The 18,926-nt window shown below is 50.7% G+C and overlaps 1 protein-coding gene across 2 annotated transcripts in view; it reads left to right on the plus strand.

The window, feature by feature from the left end:
- The window catches only part of Abtb2 (ankyrin repeat and BTB domain containing 2), a 161,182-nt gene that overhangs the window by 130,355 nt on the left and 11,901 nt on the right, over window positions 1–18,926 (plus strand). For both annotated transcript variants that reach the window (XM_005327420.5, XM_078046252.1), the window contains exons 4-8: window positions 12,458–12,610; window positions 13,395–13,560; window positions 15,363–15,452; window positions 17,027–17,128; window positions 18,663–18,759. In XM_005327420.5, coding sequence (XP_005327477.2) covers window positions 12,458–12,610; window positions 13,395–13,560; window positions 15,363–15,452; window positions 17,027–17,128; window positions 18,663–18,759 — 608 coding nt within the window. The remainder of the gene's footprint in view (window positions 1–12,457; window positions 12,611–13,394; window positions 13,561–15,362; window positions 15,453–17,026; window positions 17,129–18,662; window positions 18,760–18,926) is intronic.

Below are 18,926 nucleotides of genomic sequence, written 5' to 3' on the forward strand. Positions count from 1 at the left end.
CCCAGCACTGCAAAAACAAAACAAACAAAAACAAACAAAACTTAGTTCTTTCCCTAAGCCGGCACTGATTGTTGTTGAGCAAATGGTTCAAGGTCAGGCTGCAGGTCAGAGGTTTCCAGTGGAGAAGCGCATCCTCACAGCGCTGGGGTCTCAGGGTCAAGTCCAGCCCCTCCTCCTCTGACTCTTGATCTGATTAAGTCAGACTTAATGTTTTTTCCCCCATTAAAGTGGAGATCCAAGCCTGCTTCTTTGGGTGGAACCCCAAGTTCTGGGCAAGCGGCCCCGACACAAGCGAGGCCCCATTGTGAGGACAGGCACCTCTTTGTTCCCTTCCAGATGCACAAGGGGGAGTGCTCCCCTCGAAGAGCTTTTTACATAAATCAGAGGCACCCACCGATAGGCTGTGTGTTCAGTCTAAAGAAGCAGGCTCGTTAATCTTTTGCTCAGCTTGCGAAAGTGTTTTCTTATCAAATAATAGAGATGATGGCAGTGGTGGCTTTATGCTACTGACTTGTGATTCCCCTAAATACCATTTCAAGAAGATTTGCAATGTTAAGCTCTTTTTTCTCTTCCTCTCCCCCTTTCTGTGCATTAAATTTCCATCTGTTTACCCAAAATGGAAGTAAATGAAATAATAGCTATTGGGTGAGTTAAGAACTTGCTTCCATGTATTCCCCAGGCTGGCGTATCCAGTAACTTTCAAAGCGACTTGTTGGTAGTGTGCAGTGCACCCAGGGAGCTGTCCCGCCTACCCCAGCTGTTCCCCATCACCTCACCCTCTTGTTTTCTCTCTGAAATTGCCTTTCTTAAGTAATTGTTTACTTGCCTATCCCTCCCCGACCCCTATAATGGAAAGACCACAGATCTGCCTTGTTCCTGAGGTCCTCAGCACACAGAATAGTCCCTGGCACACAGTATTTTGTTCAGTTCACAAAATAGGCAGTAGAGACTCATGGTTCAGCTCCTTAAGAGTTAGGCTGTAATATGGGGTCCCTGCTCTGTCATTTACTAGTTATGTGACTTTGGGCAAGTTATTTAATTTCCCAAGCTACCATTTCCCCAGCTTGAAACGGAAAATGACTTGACCTACTTCCAAAAGGATTTTGTGGGGATCAGATGAGGTAATACATGAAAAGGGCTTGTCACAGAATAAGCTCCCCATATATGGTAGCTGCTCACATCAGTATCATTACTATTATCATAAACCTATGGAAGGACTAAAATAGCGAAATCTTGTTTAATGCCCAAATAATCCAAAAACATTGGTGAATTTAAAAGTTGTATCTACTCAGAATTGCATATTTTCTCTCTCTCTCTTACTTATATACCTCCCTCCTCGGTCCCTGCCCTTATTTTCACCTTAACTCGGATCAGATAAGTTCCTGGTAGCCCAGGAACCAGGTGAGTGACAGAGAGGATGAGGTAAACCAGATGTCCCCAAGAGATTGATTTGAACAAAGACTTCTACAAACCCACCACCCAAGGATTTCAAAGAACTAAACAACCTGGATTTTTCTCTGCCATGGGATCAAACACCAAGCACTCCAAGTGTCAGGCACTCTCTGTAGTCAATGGTATATCATGTCGCTGGTGCTCTCGCGGGTTTGGCCATGCAGCCTATGCATAATGGGCTGCCATTACCAACCTGGGAGTGATATGATCTGGTTATTTTGCACGGACTAGAGGCATCAAGACAAAGCTTTAGCGCCTGTGAAGCACATTACACAGCCTCCTAGCTGATCCGCACCACAGCTCTTAAGGGAAGCTGCTTCCATTCCCATTTACGAATGAGCAGACTGAGGCCCAGAGGGTCCAATGCATGCCCAAGGTCACAGCAGGGAAGAGGCAGCTGAGCTCAGGCCCGATTTTGGATTGTGCTCATGCAGTGACTTCACACTGTGGTAAATCCTCCCCTCCCAGAAAGCGAGGTCCAGACTCAGGGACTGGGTCTCTCAGTCAGCACTTCCTCTTCCCAATGTGCCCTGGGCAGCTAGTGCCCAGCAACTTGGGGCCTCTTTCCCATCAGATTTGAGTTTGCTGTCTCTGGGTGGCCAGCCTGAGTGTGGGCATCTGCCCAGCATAAGGGAAGGAGCAAGCCAGGGATTTGGAGCAGACAAAGGAAGTGGCGGTGCCAGATAACAGCAGGAAGACAAGATGGGATCCTAGCCGGGGGACAAGTGCCCCCAGGGGGCTGCCTGGTGCATACAACTTCCTGTTCCATTGTTGTACCCGCTAGTCCTCACAGAAAAGAGGACTGGGAACTGCCGGGGCCCCAGGCTTCGTGTTGGTTTGGAGTGTTTTTCTAACACAGGCAGGAACAATCCCCTTGGTCCACAGTCCTCCAGGATTCTAAGAGCGCCTTGGTGCAGGGAAATCCCAGCTCTAAAGAGAATTGATTTTGCTTTCTTAAGGCAGCTTCTGAGGCTGAGCTGGAGATTTTTCGGCCCCTGAGGATGGGGGCAGGATGGGAGCTGAGGCCTGTCGGGAGCCAGGCTGGGCTGCTTTCTGGCCTGCTCCTACTTGCCTGCCAAGCAGCTCTTCAGAATTCTCTCCTCCCCCAACACCAGCACCTCTGATAGCTGTGACTCCACGCTCCTTACCATTGGTAGGTTTGGAAGGAACTTGGGGTCCAGCTGAAGCTTTGGGGTCCAGCCTGCAGTCCCAGCCAACTTTGGGGCCTGATAAGGCTTTGAGTACAAAAGCTGAAGTTTGGGCAGATTGGTGACATGAACCCAAGGCACAGGTGCTCAAAAATGCCTCCTTCTGGTTCTCTGCTGGCCAGGGGGGCGTTTCCTCCACAGGTTGGTATCATGACAGATCCTAGGGTGTTCATTTTGTTTTTATTAAGGGCAGAAAAACCACCATTGACTAGCTAACTAGTCTTGGTCAGTTTTCACTTTTGTACAATATATTCTAATAATATACCTCCCTTGCAGGGTGGCTGTAAGGATTAGAGATAATATAGTAAATGGCCTCGGGCTTTCTTGGCATGTACTAGGCCCTCAGCAAATCCCAGCAGTGATGGTGTGCTGCTTAGAAGCCCATGCTGGAGCTTTACCTGAGGCTGCAGTTGGGATGTGCGTGCAGAAAATAGAGTCAAGGCCCCACCCTAGGAGCCTGTTCTTTCTCTTTTCGAATACAAACCCATTCCCAGTGCCCCATCTCCGTCAACAAAGCCACTATTTGCCTGTTAAGAATTTCTTACATGCATGATCCTTTTCAGCCTCAAGAGCTACATGCTTTTGCTTCTCCTCAGAAGTTTCCAGAAGCTTTTCATGTAACATTGGTCATCTTTCAGCCTCAGACAGAGGTGCTGTGAGATTACACTCGGCTGAGTTTGAACAGAATTACCTTTTCCTAGAGTCTAGACAAAAAAATCCCATCTCTGTCCCACAGCCTGGCATTTGAACAGAAAGACCCCCATCCCTGTCCCACTAGATAAGCGAAGCAGGACGGGGGAACCCGGAGGTTCTCCCAAGGTTGCCTTGTTGGCAGAGGCAAGTGCTCATGGAAGGGAAGTGTATTTGAGCAGGTTAGAGGCCCTCACTTCTCTGGCTTTCATATAGTAAAAGAGCTGTGGTCTCTGGTCAGTTACCACAGACCCCAAGCAAGGAAGAAGAAAACAAGTCTCTGACAGATGGCAGCCATGGGGCCCTGTAGGTGAGATGTGACCCATTAGCCAAGAGAGCCACATCCCCAGGAAGTAGAGGAGGCCTGCTGTTACACTGCTCCATCCAGTGTGTGGGACGTGGTGATACCCTGGCCTGCTGGACCAGCCACCCACCCTCTAGGCAGTCATGCTGGGAAGTTGTGGCCTGGGAAATGGGGCAGATGCCCTGCACCTTGCAAGACTCAGGCACGGCCTTCCCTGCTGCATGGGAAAGGGTAAAGGGGCAGTGGCCCAGTGCACTCCCCACTGGAATGTAGCCCATCTCACCCACCCAGAGACAGTCCCAGCCACCAAGGGAAAGGTGGCTGTCTATCCTCCACCAAGGCCTAAGGGCTCACAGAGATTAGCACAACCACATCTACCTTTTTCCTTTCCCAGCAAAATTCCACCCCAACATCCCAGCCACCTTCCCAAAGACTGCCTAGCCCTGAGCTGTCACATGTTCCTGATTGGGAAGCTCTCATGTGAAACAGTTCTCTTTTTATCTGGAAATCATTTTCATTTTATCTGAAGAAAACCATTTGCCAGGGCTGAGGTTGTAGCTCAGTGGTAGAGCCTTTGCCTAGCATATGAGAGGGCTGGGTTCCATTCTCAGCACCACATAAAAAAAATAAATAAATGAAGGTATTGTATCCATCTACCAATAAAAATATACTTTAAGGGGAAAAAAAAAGAAAAAGAAAATCATTTGCCAATACCTAAGTCTACCCAAGCCTCCAGGAACCAGAGATGAAGTAGTTCCCCCTTCACAAGAGAGCTCTGGAGTAAGAACAGAGCCCTGAGAACATGCTGGCAGCCGAGGATTCGGCCTCCAGGATGGCAAACGTGCCTGGCCTTACTTAGGTATTCAATAATTGAGTTCCTGGTGGGTTCCTGTGCTGAGGGATGGGGAGACACCAGTGAGCAAAATAGCCTCTGCCCTCAGAAAAATTGTAGTCCAAAGGAGAAAGCAGACAAAACCCCACAGAAACAAATGAAAGCTTTACAAATTGGGTTAGTACTGTGTGGCAGTGGAGTACAGAGCTGGAGGAGGGAACAGAGACCAGCAGAGCTGGCTGGGGGGAGGGAGAGGACCACCCGCTGCCTGAGGGCAGCATGGGCCAGGCAGAGGGACCTGGGAGCAAAGGGTCTTTAGCCAAGTGACCTAACACAGTGTTGACACAGCAGTTCTACCTCCTGCCTGGTTGTCCTGGTGCTGATGGCCGTAGCAACCCTCTTCCCTCTGAAGAGTGGTCCACGTTGGGTGACACATTGCAGATCTTCCTCATTGTGCGATGGGGTACATCCCAAGAAACCCACCGCAAGTTGCAAATGCTGTAAGTGGAAAGTGCATGTCGTGCTTAATACAAGCCCAACCCACTGAAGATCCTGGCTTAGCCCAGTCCACTACAAACAAGCCTGCAGTGGGGCAGAACCATGTCACACAAACCTGTTTTATAATGAAGGGTTCCAGGTCTAATTTATTGAGTACCATGCTAAAAGTGAAAAAAAGAATAGTTGTATGGGTGCACTTTTGCCCCATACAAGTCAGAAGACTAAGTCACATCATCTGAAGTTACTATGTGAGGTTACAGGGCCTGAAACTCGTCATCTCTAAGATGATGCAAACCAGGGCCAGATGACTGACCCATGTCAGTGAGTGTACGTCCAGGATCTTGGACTTGAGGCATGCTGCCTAGGTTTATAGCCCAGCGCTGCCACTGGCTGGGTGCGTGATGGGGGGCAAATCTCTTCACCTCTTTAGCCCTCAGTTTCCCCAGATGTAACGTAGGCATTGTGATAATACCAGCTTCGCAAAGCAGGTAAGAGGAGTAAATCAGTCAATAGATGTAAAACAGTGCCTGGTGTGCTGTACGCGCTGTACAGTATGTGCTGGTTGTGAGTGGTTTCCTCTTATTCCTACGTACCCCGATTGTGTCACACAGTTGACCTCCATCCCACTGCAGTCAGGCTGCCCTTGAGACATCCAGGGCAACCATGGGACAAAAGCAGGACAATGACTCCCAGCTCATCATGACTCAGGTAGGTTCTAAATGGCTCTCCATATGTATCCCCAGCCAGGTGTGGTGGTGTACACCTGTAGTCTCACTAGTCTTAGCCACTAGTGAGGCTGGGGCAGGAAGATTGCTCAAGCCCAGGAGCCCACAGCCAGCCTGAACATTAGGGAGACCTTGTTCAAAATAAATAAATGACCCTATAGGGTTGGGCATGTGGCAAAGGTAGAATAAGTGCTTGGCATGCACATCAACCCCAACAGTGGGAAGAAAAAAAAAAAAAGAAAACTAGAAATTATCAAATGCATGTCTGGGCAAGTTTTATCAGGCACCTCTAATCTGTTTCAGATGAGTCTTAATAAGAAAAGTATATTTTCCCCCACAGAAAGTCTAAAGCCCCACCTCAAACGGAAGTCACCTGACCACACACACAGTTTCTATCACAGGTCAGCTGCCCAGCAGCCTGACTCAGGCAGGGTGAGACAGGCCTGGGGGTCCGAAGAGAGAAACATGCCCATCGCTGACTCTAAGCTGAGCCAAACCATTCTGGTTTACCCAGCAATTCTAGAAAAATAATTAGTCCAAGATGTGAGCCGGACTAGAATTGCTTCCTTTGTGCCGGGAGTGGAATCTGACTTCGGTGGGACAATGTTGGTTTTATTCTACATGGATGTTTTGGCTTGGTTTTGGGCCACAGTGGCTCTGTGGAAATCTCGGGGAAGCCACGGAGAGGGCCTCAGGGCCAGCACTCCAAGCCAACCCCGACCTTCTCAGAGAAGTCTGTGTTTGTGGAGCCACCGCTTGATTGGGAAAACCGGGCCATCTTTGCAGTACTACTTCCACCTCCAGACCCAGCCCAGACAGCAAGATGGGGAAGGGCGTGGGAGCAGCGTGTTTCACAGGGAGATCTGTGAGAAGCGGGGAGCGTGAGGGGACCTGACCCTGTTCAACCCCGAGCTTGCCTCCGACTCCCACTTAAGGTGGAGCAAAGTTGGCAGAAGAATTCAGGTCTGAGGGTGGGAGGCTTGGTGGAGGCCCCCTCCCTTGATCATCACTTGTACCTCTCTGGCGCATGCTTTCCTGGGCTCCTCAGGTGCTTTCAGGAGGGGCGGGCTGAACTTAGAGGCTGATGGGGAAATCTCCTGAGGAAGCAAGGCGTGATGTGCCTCCCCTACCTGCAGCCCAGGAAATCAGGCCCGCACCCCAGAGTGGCGTGCACACAGCGGGGGGGGGGGGGGGGGGGGGCGGGGAGTGAAACCGGGGGTGGCCCTGCTTCCCAAGGCCAAGCTTGGGCCTGGTCTCATGGCCCTTCCCAGCCAACACATGCAGTCTTTGTGTCCAGTTCCTCTAGGGCACAGAGGGGGACCAAGCTGCTGGCTGTGGACACTCAGCACATTAGACTGGGGATAGAGGCACAAGGCATCCTCCCGCCTGGGGCTCAGTTACTTGGCCTCCAGTTACCGGCCTTTGCCCATCTGCCAACCTGACTCTTGCCCCAGGCCCTACCCACCTGAACAGAGCCTGCTTTAAGCTGGAAATCGGAGGCATTTCCTGTTCCATGTTGCTAAGACACTGCTTATAGGACTGTAATCCCAATAAATCATACATTCGTGGAGTAGGCAGGGTTCCCCTCCCCAGCCCCGCCCCAGGCTGCAGGGACCTCTTAAAACCAAGACCTTAAGACGTGTATTCTTTTTTTTTTTTTTTTCTTAAGGGGGAAAATGGGTCCTAGTGAGGGGCTTTAGAAGCCTTCAGATCAATACTGTTGGGCTCATTGACGTGATTCATGTCAAGGGAGAGATGAAAAGAAACCGAACAGTAGTGACACCTGGGTCTCCTGTCTCTGTTTCTTTGCTGCCAAGGCGGAGAGCCGGTGCTGCCAGAGAGCCCGCAGCCCACTCTCAGCATAGTGGTTGCATTTGTTTTCTCTGGTTTATGAGCCGGGCTGAGCACTGGTGGGCCGCTCGCGGGCAGGCTTCTGCTGGCTTTACGTGTTTATACTTGCTGTCAGGGAGGAGGCGGGGTGGTTGGCTGGACTGGGAGGGCTGGGGCTGAGGCATTTAATAGAACCAGATTCCTATGGCCTTTGTTGCTGTTGTGTGTTTTCTCTATCAACAGATACTAAACTCGCAGTCATAGTTCAGGTTTGCAGAGAACGACCACGTTCCAATCACTGAGCTCAGCACTTTGCATGCGTGTCTCCCACCATCTTAGGAGGTAGTTTTCTGATTTAGACCCCTTTTGCTCATGAGGCAACTGAGGCTGGGAGAGGGGAGCCAACATGCGTGGAGTCACACTGTTTGATTCATTGGGAATGCCCCAGAGCCCACGCACTTGAACTCTGCAGAAGGCACAGCTAGTTTCATGTGGAATCACTGAAACAAGAGGAGAGAGAGGTTTTCATCATTGAAAAAGTCTAGAAGCCACTAACTTCACCACTTTCTCAATAGAAAAACAGGCCTGAGGAGAGTAATGATATGCCCAAGTTCAATTGTATTGAAGAAACTGGAACTTTCTCCCAGTGAGGAAGCCTCAGATCCCTGTGCCAGGATTGTGCATGCAAACCATATGCCACCCTGGCATTTTCTCCAGATCTTGTGCCACCAGGGGGAGAGAGTCCTGCCCCATGCCTCTGCTGCCTGCCCACCCCAAGCAGTGTTGTCTTAGGGATCTGCCATGGTCTTTTAAGGCTGAGGTCCTTCCTAGTCCCAGAGACTCTTTCTAGGAGTCCACAGCTTGTTTTCAGAAGATACTACTTGCAGCCAGACACAGTGGTCCCCACCTGTAATCCCAGCCACTCTGGAAGCTAAAGCAGGAGAACCTCAAGTTCAAGGCCAACCTCAGCAACTTAATAAGACCTTGTTTCAAAATAAAATATAAAGGGCTGAGGGTATAGCTCAGAGCACTTGCCTAGTTCAAGGGCCTCAGGAGCAGATTCAATCCCCTGTACCACACACACACACAAAAAAAATGTTATTTGTATTTTCATCCTTGTCATGGGAGAGAGGGGTTTCCAGAGACCATGTGATGTGATGGTGATGTCACTCTAACAGCTAATGGGATGTGGAGTTATAGATTCATGCATTTTACCATTTTCTCGGTTTCAATTTCTGATGGTCATGCATCAATAGAATAACACACCTAAAATCTCTTTGAGGTTCTTGATAATTTTTAGAAGTATGAAAAGTGTCCTGAAACCAAAACCATCTGAGAACCACTACTCTTGAGTTATCAGACCCAGGCAGAGAGAAACTCATGAGGCAGAAGGACTGGGCAAGGCAGATTTCCTGGTCCTGACCCCTACACTCTGGCACAGAAAGACTTGCAACTGGGCTTAGGCCTGGCAGAGGCAAGAAGTGGGAAATAGCCTTCTGCTTTGGGAAGGAACAAGGCAGAGAGATCTTGAGGAAAGCACATGCATCAGTGGTCCTCAACCTTGCTCCTCCAGGCCCTTTCACCCTGGACTTAGAACACAGTCATGGCCATTGCAGATGGGAATTTTTATAGGGATTTTCCAGAGTGTCCAGTAATGTAGGCCAGCTCTACTCAACATGCTCAGTGGGCTAGTTGAAATTACCAGAAAGGAAACAGCATCCTGAAACCCATAGCCCCCAGGGGCATGTTGCTGAGAAAGCCTGTGAATCGCTTATCTCTTCACCTGTTCCAGGACCTCAGGCCAGGGAGTGAGTTTGCTAAGGAGAAAGGCCTGACAAAGTTGGACGGGGGCAGGTACAGCCTTATTTGGCAGTGGATGGGTATTAACCACTACCCAGAAGCAGAGGGATGATCTAAATTTCTCTGTATTGTAAGAGTATTGATCAGTGTTTAATTTAGGAAACAGAAACCACACTAGGTATTTTAAGTAGGAAGGGATTTAATGAAGGGTATTGGGCACTAACAGAATTACGGGAAGGGCCTCAGGAGCAGATTCTAGACTGAGCCTTCAGGAATAGCTGCAAGGACAACACCTTAAAGCCAGAATCAGGAAGTCTTTGCTGCTTTTACCACCACTGCACTGCCTCTGGAACACAAGGAAGAAAGAACGTAGACATTGGAATGTTCTGTACGTAGGGGGGAAAAAAAGACCTGATGCTTTCATGACCTCATTTACTAACAAAAACAGAGGGAACACAAAGGTGGCCTCTGCCTCACAGTCACTTATAGGAACTCATGAGCAGCATCTTCGTGGGGAAATCTAATTTGAATGTTGAAGCCCAGGTGCAAAGGAGTCTGGGAAGTATGGTTTTCAACTTTCCAGTGCCTAAGCAAGATGATACAATGGAGGCAGCATGAGCCAGTCCCCAGCATACACCCGCTGAGGTTATCAATACTGCATTTTCTCATGTGCCGAGTTCTAAGAGGCATGAAGCGGGAGAATGAGTCAAGACACCATCTGGTTAGGCTTCATGATTTCCCAAACTCCCTCTTGGGTTTCCCATAGTGCAGCTGGGAGATGCCCACTTAGAGCTTTAGCAGCCGCACTTGGCACATCATCCTGGCTTCTGGCCACAGTAGGAAAGAATGGCTGGCAGAGCCACCAGTTATCTTTTTATTTACACGTCAGTCACCACTGCTAATGGTTTAACCAAAGTCGTCTCCTTAGATTAGGAGGACTGGTAGATACAAGTGTCTCTCTGAGCTTGTCTTCCAGCCTTGTAATGAATTTTTGAATGGTATTTTTTTGAAATTCACAAAAAAAATATTTGGCAGGGGGAATTCACATGAGCAGTTACAATCAAGGGAGATCCTGTAAACAGAGGGATAATTTGTGGACGGCTTGTTTTTCCTCTCTGGATTACACAAGTTCCCCCATAAAGTTCTAACTTCCTACTCTAGTGAGTCAACACTGTGCCCTTCAAAATCAGACGTCATTCTTAACTGGGAAGAAACGTGACTTGGCCCATAACTGAAGACCTGAATATGTGACGCCGATGCTCGTTCCTACTTTCAGCCATTCAGCAAACATTCAAAGAGGATCTGTTGCACAGGCTTTGGAGAATACAGAGATGAGGAGGGCACCACTCCTGACATTAGCAGGAACAGGGGACACAGCTTTACTGCTGGAAGACTGAGGTCTAGGGGGTTTCAGAGCAGAAAGAGATGGCTTTTAGAGAGAATTTGGGAAGGCTTCTGGAAAGAGGTGACATTAGAATGGGGCCTTGAAGGACAAATAGAATCTAGACAGGCAGAGTTGAAAACTGACCCCTCTGAGTTGGGAGTGGGCAGGGTGGGCCGGAGAACCTCAAGGGCTGCTGGTCAGCCATGTCCTGGTAATAGGTATTCAGGGCCAGAGAAAGTGGAGTGAGGCTTTGGGCCTCCTTGAAGGCCAGGACTCTGTGAGGCCTTTCCAGCCTGTGGCCTCCCTGTGTCCACATGGTAGACCAACCAATTCAGTGACACAAACCCAGATAGATTTTCTGTAGCAGCAGAACCAGAACATCAGAATAACTTCCCAAAAGAACCACTTTCAAGGTCACATCTGATTTCTGTGTGTGTGTGTGTGTGTGTGTGTGTGTGTGTGTGTGTGTGTGTGTGTGTTTTAAGCATCTTTTGCCCTCAAGGAGAGGAACTTTTAAAACTGTGGCAATAGCCTGAGGTTTTAGAGACATGGAATAAGTGACAGGGCAGTCTCTGGTGGTCACCTGAAGAAACTGAGCAGGGAGAGAGCACATCTTTCTCCTGGCTGGAGTGCTTTGGAGTGTGTCAAGCGGAAAGATGGTGGCACACAGGCCCACTGCCTGAGAGCCCCGGGTATCAGGAAGTGGAGTGTGTGGGGCCTGGCTGCCTGCCCTGGCCTGGCGCCTGCTCCCTGGCTTAGCTTAAAAGGAAGGGTTGTGGGATGGGGCATCAGGAGGGGCTGGGGACTTAGACAGGAGGCCAACTCTTGGGCTGTCATCAGAGAGAACAGCCGTGAGGGGCGGGGTTCCAGGGCTGCCTTCTTGGGGTACTGTGAGGGAAGCGCACCATCCATTCAGGATGGACAGAGTGGGCTGGGTGACCATCGAGTCACCATGAATGGTGTGAATGGCGCCCCCTGGTGGCACATAGCATGCTTTGAAAGGTGTCCTCTGGAACTTGCAACTCAGCAGCTTTACTGACGACCCTTCAGTTGTCCTGCACCATGGCCTTGGGCTTTTGGTGTCACAGAGGCTTCCTGGGACTGATCTTCCCATAGGACTTTGGACTGCGACTCCTCCCTGAGTACCAGGCTGGAAGCCACCCTGGGCTGACCCAGGAGGTTGTAGGGACCACCTCAGCCTGGGCTCCAGCCAAGGGAGCAATGACCATGAACTGTACATGTGTGGGGTGGCGTGTCTCGTCTCATCCAGCCGCCCCACAGCCCCGGAAGACCCAGGTTGTACTATACGGCAGTTGAAGACGGTACTTTGGATGCTTAGGTGACACTAGCGTGTCTAGAGTTTGGGTCTGCATCTACTATTCAGGGGACCACCTTTCCCCGCTTCAGAGAGAGAACCTGGCCACTGAATCCCTGGAGGGGCAGGAGTCTCCATTGTGCACACTGGCAGCCTCCTTTCACTGCCATTTATAGACCCTGAGCTCTGCTTATACAGCCATCGTGGGAATTCCTCCTGACCCTTGACAAGCTTTCTGTGGAATGGGGGGCAGTTGAGGTCTCTGAGCAGAAGGACCAGGTCCCCTCCACACCTCGCAGCCTGCAGGTTATGGGGTGATTCAACTTCGTGGCCATTTTCTGAGACCACATGAACCAAAGGGGCCCCCTTGCTTCAGGGAAGCGTCCCACCGAGACCTGACCTCTCTCTGCTGCTCCCAGGCCCTTCATGCTGCTGCCACCGCTGATGGAGTGGATGCGCGTGGCCATTACCTATGCAGAGCACCGCCGCAGCCTCACGGTGGACAGCGGCGACATCCGGCAGGCAGCCCGGCTCCTGCTGCCCGGCCTGGACTGCGAGCCCCGACAGCTCAAGTAGGTACCCGTGTCCAGCCACTGGAAATTCTCCTCTTCTCCCTTTTTCCTCTAGTAGCTGGGAGGAGGTCAGAGAGCTGGGGCTACAGCCCATTCAAGCTGCTCTAAGGGTGTTCTCTACAAATGCCAAGACTGAGTGTTGTCCAAACCCCAATTTTTGACCTCTGCCCAAACCCCAATTATGGCCTCCTTGATCTGCATGGCCCAGGCCTGAACCATGCTCCACACTGACCCAACCAACCATCACAGCGGAAGCTGCCCGTTGGGCACCTGCCATTTGCCCTCTGTAGACGCACATTTTATCTGCGACTCTCCTTAGTAGAGTTGATTGCAAGTGAGATTCCAGACCTCTCCCTACCTTTGGACTTCTGGGCCTCCCCTGGAACTCTTAAAGAGAGACACAGTGGCAACTAGAACTTGGCCACCATAAGCACACTCTAGGTAGAGGGCAGCCTGCTCTGAGCAAAGGTCCAATCGGCCAATGCTTCCCTGCAGAGCAGCCCCTGAGAGGTTATTTCAGTACAGAGCTTGATCCCTGACAGTTGACAGCTCCCCAGAGCTCGGCACACTTGTTTAACCTGTTTATAGAAAAACAAGTGTGTGCTCTTCTTGTCACAGAACATGGTGAGACCACCACGACTGACCCGAGTGTCAGTCCCAGTCCTTCCCCCACCCTAGCCATGCTCACTGTCCACGTTAGCCCGGTCTAGCTGCGTCGTGGGTCATTGACAGGCAGGGTCCTAGTATGGTCGCGCTCACACACCTCTGGGTCTCTTCTGTGCAGACCCGAATGCTGTTTCAGTTCCTTCCGGAGACTGGATGCCCGAGCTGCTACTGAAAAATTCAACCAGGACCTGGGTTTCCGCATGCTCAACTGCGGGAGGACGGACCTCATCAACCAGGCCATTGAGGCCCTGGGGCCAGACGGGGTGAACACTATGGATGACCAGGTAACTTCTGAGAGCTCCACGAGGAGGGGCTTAGGGACCAGACTCGGGATTGACAAATTGCCAGAGACGTAGTCCCCTCTGTCAGAAACCTGAGAGTTACTCAGCTCTGTGCTTCAGAGAGGCGAGCTGTCTCCCATTCTAGATAGAATGTCAGCCCGGACGTTCCCGGGTACCCCTTGGACAACCGTGGGAATGTGACTTCACTTCCCTGTCTAGAGGACTGGTGACTGTCTCAGCTGGTACAAGGCTGGGAAAGAGCCCAGAGGAGTCAGTTCAGCCTCAAGCTATGGATCGTGACCCCTAACACCTACGGGTCTGCTTGTACCAGAGTCATGGAAACCCTTTGCCTTTGTGGACCTGACATTCTAACTGGACCTTGCAAAGGCCTCTCGGTCAACACAGGTGCCAGGGCTTCACGGGAGCCTTCATCTGGCTTCTGTCCCCCTCCCCTAGCAGCACAACGTGGAAGCTTGTGGACTTTAGCTTCGACAAACTGAGGGTTTAGTCCACCTTGGGCAAATCACAATACCTCCCCAGGGAGCTGTGGCCCCACCTCTAAGATGGAGTCATAGTACCGCCACGTGGGTAATGCTGAGAATTTTCCATCTAACAGCTAGTTTGTGCTCAGTAGATATTCACTCTGGGCTTTGCTATTGATATGATTGTTCAGGTTGCTGGCAGTATGATGGTGCTCCTAGAATCTGTCCATCGGGGCCTCGCTAGCCTCTGGATGTCCCTGAAGACGGGGTAGAAACAACCTGAAAGGGTAGTTCCTCCAGGGCTTAGAGCCTGCATTAAGCTTAGACTTGTGAACAGATGCATGGAGCAAAAAGTCAAGTGTGTGCACAGAGGGGTGAAGCAAGCCAAATTTTCATTCTTTTGCTGTTGACTTTTCTACAAAGGCTCAGCCTATTGTTCCTTAAACTTGGCGTTAGTAGAATGATGTGTGGGTGACCAGGCCATTTCTGTATCTCTGGGCACTAGGCAAGGATTGTGAGGTAAAGAGACTCATCTACACACTGAGAGATAGCTCCGCCCTCTCCCTCTGCCCTCACTGTCACCTGCCCATGGAGGCAGCGCTGGGAACTGCCTGCCAAACCAGGAGGGAGCCCCCACGTGGACTGCTCTGCCACACAAAATGGGAATCTCAGTCTCTCTCTTGTGACGCTGCAAAGTGCCGGCTTCAGAGCTCACATGGACCTGGGTTCCTGTCCCAGTTCCGCAGTTAATTCCCCTTTTCAGCTTCTCATCCGTGAAGCGGAGCTTATAGTAGAGCCTGCCTCGCGGGAACAGCCCAGTGACCAAACCAGCCCACCCATAGTGACCCCTTCCCTGGCAGGGAGCGTGGGTCCCCTGCAGTCCTCCTCCATAACAGTGGCGATGCCAGCCTACTCCCTGTGCTCAGCCCCGTCTATGTATAAACTCACCCTCTTTTCTGCAGCCCTGTGAAGTAGACACAGCTGTCATTCCTGTGCTAAAGAGGACGAAACCGAGGCCCAGAGAGGACTCGTAACTTGTACAGTTCCCTCGGCAGAGGCAGCTGTTGTGCCCAAGTCTGGCTGTGGGCCCTTGCTTGCCCCCCTCTGGTATCTGCGGAGCTTGTGGGATTGCAACTGCTCAGCCTGCAGGTGCCCTGTGTCCAAGGGGCCCAGGAGGCACAAGGTGCAGGGGACCTCGGGATGAGCAGTTGGATCAGGCAGGAGACCCACCACATCTGGCATTTCTGAGGCAAAGGCCTACGGGATATGGGGTCTCGAGTGTCCTGTTCCAGAACGCTGAGCACCTGTCTTTGGTTCGCGCAGGGTATGACGCCGCTGATGTATGCGTGTGCTGCGGGGGACGAGGCCATGGTACAGATGCTCATTGATGCTGGGGCAAATCTGGACGTCCAGGTGAGCAAGCGGCAGGACGGTGCCAGGCCCTCACTTGGCAAGAGCACCCCAGGGTCTCCACCAGCCAGGCTGTGGGTGATTTTTCAGACAACTGGGTTGATGTCTCAAGAGAATAGAAATAAAAAATACAGAGATCAATACAAAGAACAGTTTCCTTAAAATTTGGGCTGAGAGGGTGAGCTGACGGAAAGAGAACCGCCAGGATTCTTTTTCTACAGAACCTTTCCCTGCTTACCAGCCTAATCCCAAGCCCTCCCCATCATACTCAAATACTTCTCCCTGTGTCTCTGAGACGTAATGTGGTCTTTTGCCCAACAATATTTACATCATTAATTGGACATCTACCCTTTTTAAATTTTTATTTTATTTTTAGTTATACCTGATAGTAGAATGTATTTTGAAAGAATATAAATATATAAAGTATAACTTATTCTATTAGGTTCCCATTCTCGTGGTTGTACATGTTGTGGACTTACCGTTTGTGTATACAAATACAAGGCCAGGAAAGTTATGATCAATTAATTCTACTGTCTTTCCTATTCCCCCCCTTCATTATCCTTTGTCTAGTCCAATCTATTTCTATTATTCTGCTTACCAACCTCCCTTTAGGTTAGCATTCATAAATCAGAGAGAACATTTGGCCTTTGGTTTTTTCAGATAGGCTTATTTCACTTAGCATGATATTCTCTAGTTTACTGACAAGTGCCATAATTTCATTTTTCTTTATGGCTGAGTAATATTCCATTATATATATATATATATGTATTAATATATTGAAAAATCACATTTTTTATCCATTCATCCATTGAAGGACATCTAGGTTGTTTCCATAGCTTGTCTATTGTGAGTTGAGCTGCTATAAACATGGATGTGGGGCTGGGGATGTGGCTCAAGCGGTAGCGCACTCGCCTGGCATGCGCAGGCACTGGTTTGATCCTCAACACCATATAAAAATAAAATAAAGATGTGTCCACCGAAAACTGAAAAATATTAAAAAATTCTCTTCAAAAAAAACATGGATGTGGGGATATAGCTCAGTTGGTGGAGTGCTTGCCTAGCAGGTACAAGTCCTGGGTTCCATCCCCAGCACACAAAGTATCCCCAGCATACTACTGCGTCACTGTAGTATGCTGTTTTTAAGTCTTTGGGGTATAGACTGAGGAGTGGGATAACTGGGTCAAATGGTGGCTCCATTCCAAGTTTTCCAAGGAATCTCCATACTGCTTTGCATAATTAGTTGCACCAATATGCAGTCCCACCAGCAATGTATGAGAGTACCTTTCTCACCACATCCACATGAACATTTATTGTTCCTTGTATTCTTTATAACTGCCATTCTAACTAGAGTAAGATGGAATCTCAGTGTAGTTTTAATTTGCATTTCTTTAATTGCTACCCTTTCTTTTTGAGCCTTATCCACACAGTGCTCCAGGTAGATGTTACCAATTGAATGTACAAAGCACTTGAATTGACTCCAGTTCACCATCCCCTTCATTAAGATGCCTGTGTCACCTGCCCAGGAACATCACCTACCCTAAGGTCATCTACCTTAATCATGTGTTGTTTTTCTCTAGGTTCCAAGCAACTCTCCCAGGCACCCCTCCATCCACCCCGATAGCAGGCACTGGACCTCCCTGACATTTGCCGTGCTGCATGGACACATCTCTGTAGTCCAGGTGAGCCCCTCCCACGTGCACAGCATGCCCCTGCTTCCCAGATATCACCCCAGTATCACCCCTAAGGGAGCAACTGCTGTGAATCAGACCTCAGAGACACTGTTTAAGGCTGGCTCCCTGATCAATAGGGCAGCAGCCCACCCACTGTGCCTCGAGAAAGGAGCAAGTAGAAGGATATGTGTGGAGTTGTGGGAAACAAGAATCAGACCCAAGAACAGGGTCAGGCATCAGTTCCTCTCGTGCATCCCAGCATGTGCTGGGGCTTCTCACCTCTGACCTCTGTGTCACAATCTGGCTCTATGCCTTGGTGTCCTTCCAGTTCTGCCCCTCTTGGTCTGTTCCCAGGTCCTGAGAGGGGACAGCTAGCACAGCTCAGCTGTCAAGCCAAGCTACAATGCTGCCCACCTTGGCCTAGGATGCCCCGCTGGCGTGGGGTGGGGTGGGGGTTCTAGAAGCGGAAGCTGTGGGCAGCGCAGCAGGCACACACTACTCAACTCCCAGGTCCTCAGGTCACTGGGGCCTGCAGGGTTTCCTGGCCCTTCCTCATGGAAGCCCCTATTATCTCTTGTCCCCTGATAGATTGGAAGTTCTGAGGGCACAGATTGTATCGAGCTTATTTGTGTTTGTCAACCTAGCCCTGACGTATACTAGGGACTCCAAATGGTCATTGCCTGGCTGGCTACCTCACCTGGCCTGCTTTGCAGTTACTGCCCTATGAGCACCTGGGCAGAGGGCCCGTAGGGTGTGCCCCGGGCTTGCCTGGACTGGCGCCCAGTTTCGCCCCGTCGGGCAGGCCTTCCCCTCCACGGCCTCTGCACTGACCCAGGCGGTGGGAGTGACTGATTTCTGACTGACAAGCCTCCAGCAGGTGGCCCCCACCCCGCCACCCCCAAGTGGATCTGAGAGTCAGCCTGGGCAACGCCCCTGCCCAAGGGCCAGGCCCAGCCCTCCTGGAACTGCTTGGTATCTGTTAAGCCTGCCCGTGATGGAGCAAGGAGAGGCCATTTGTTGTCCTGGATAGTGTGTGACATTCTGCCCGGCTCCCTCACTTGCCAGCCTGGGGTACTAGCTCTTGAGCCCATCGTGGGCTAAGCTGATTCACTTCATTTAATCTCAGCAGCACCACAGGGCAGGCCTCTCCTCCCATCTTGCAGACAGGGAAGACTGAAACTCAGGGTGTTGATGTCCCTGCCCTGGTCACTCATGGTCAGTGGCCAGCACGGCACCCTGCTGCCTCCCAGGGCCTCAGTTTCCCACTGTAGGTCACAAGTGACACTCTCTACTGTCATCTGTGTGAGTTCTCAGAAAGGTAACTGACGCATTTGGGAAAGCATTTGAAAAAAAGCAGTGACTCATAAGTTCATGGCCCAGGTTCACAAGAGTGAAGTTGAAGCTTCTAAAATTTCTGAGCCCTGAGGGTAACCAGGAGTTCTAAAGGGGCCAGGATGAGTTGTGTCTTGATCACATGCCTGGGGAGAACTGTTCCCCAGTCCCCCTGTGCACTGAGTGATGTCCTCCCCCTGTGTCCTGGCAGCTGCTGCTGGATGCCGGTGCCCATGTGGAGGGCTCAGCAGTGAACAGTGGTGAGGACAGCTATGCGGAGACACCCCTGCAGCTGGCCTCTGCGGCTGGTAGGTACCCCACTGCCCTGCCCAGCCAGGCCTCTCATTGCCAGGAGGCTCCGTCTGCCTTGTGGAATCACCTGGCTGGGCGTTTGGCCACACACTCCCTTTGGGAATGCTTGAAATCCATCCTTCTGGGCCACTGGGGGCTTCCCCTTGTCCTCATCCATCAGTGT

This window comes from Ictidomys tridecemlineatus, chromosome 4 (genome assembly GCF_052094955.1).
Source record: "Ictidomys tridecemlineatus isolate mIctTri1 chromosome 4, mIctTri1.hap1, whole genome shotgun sequence".
NCBI lineage: Eukaryota > Metazoa > Chordata > Mammalia > Rodentia > Sciuridae > Ictidomys > Ictidomys tridecemlineatus.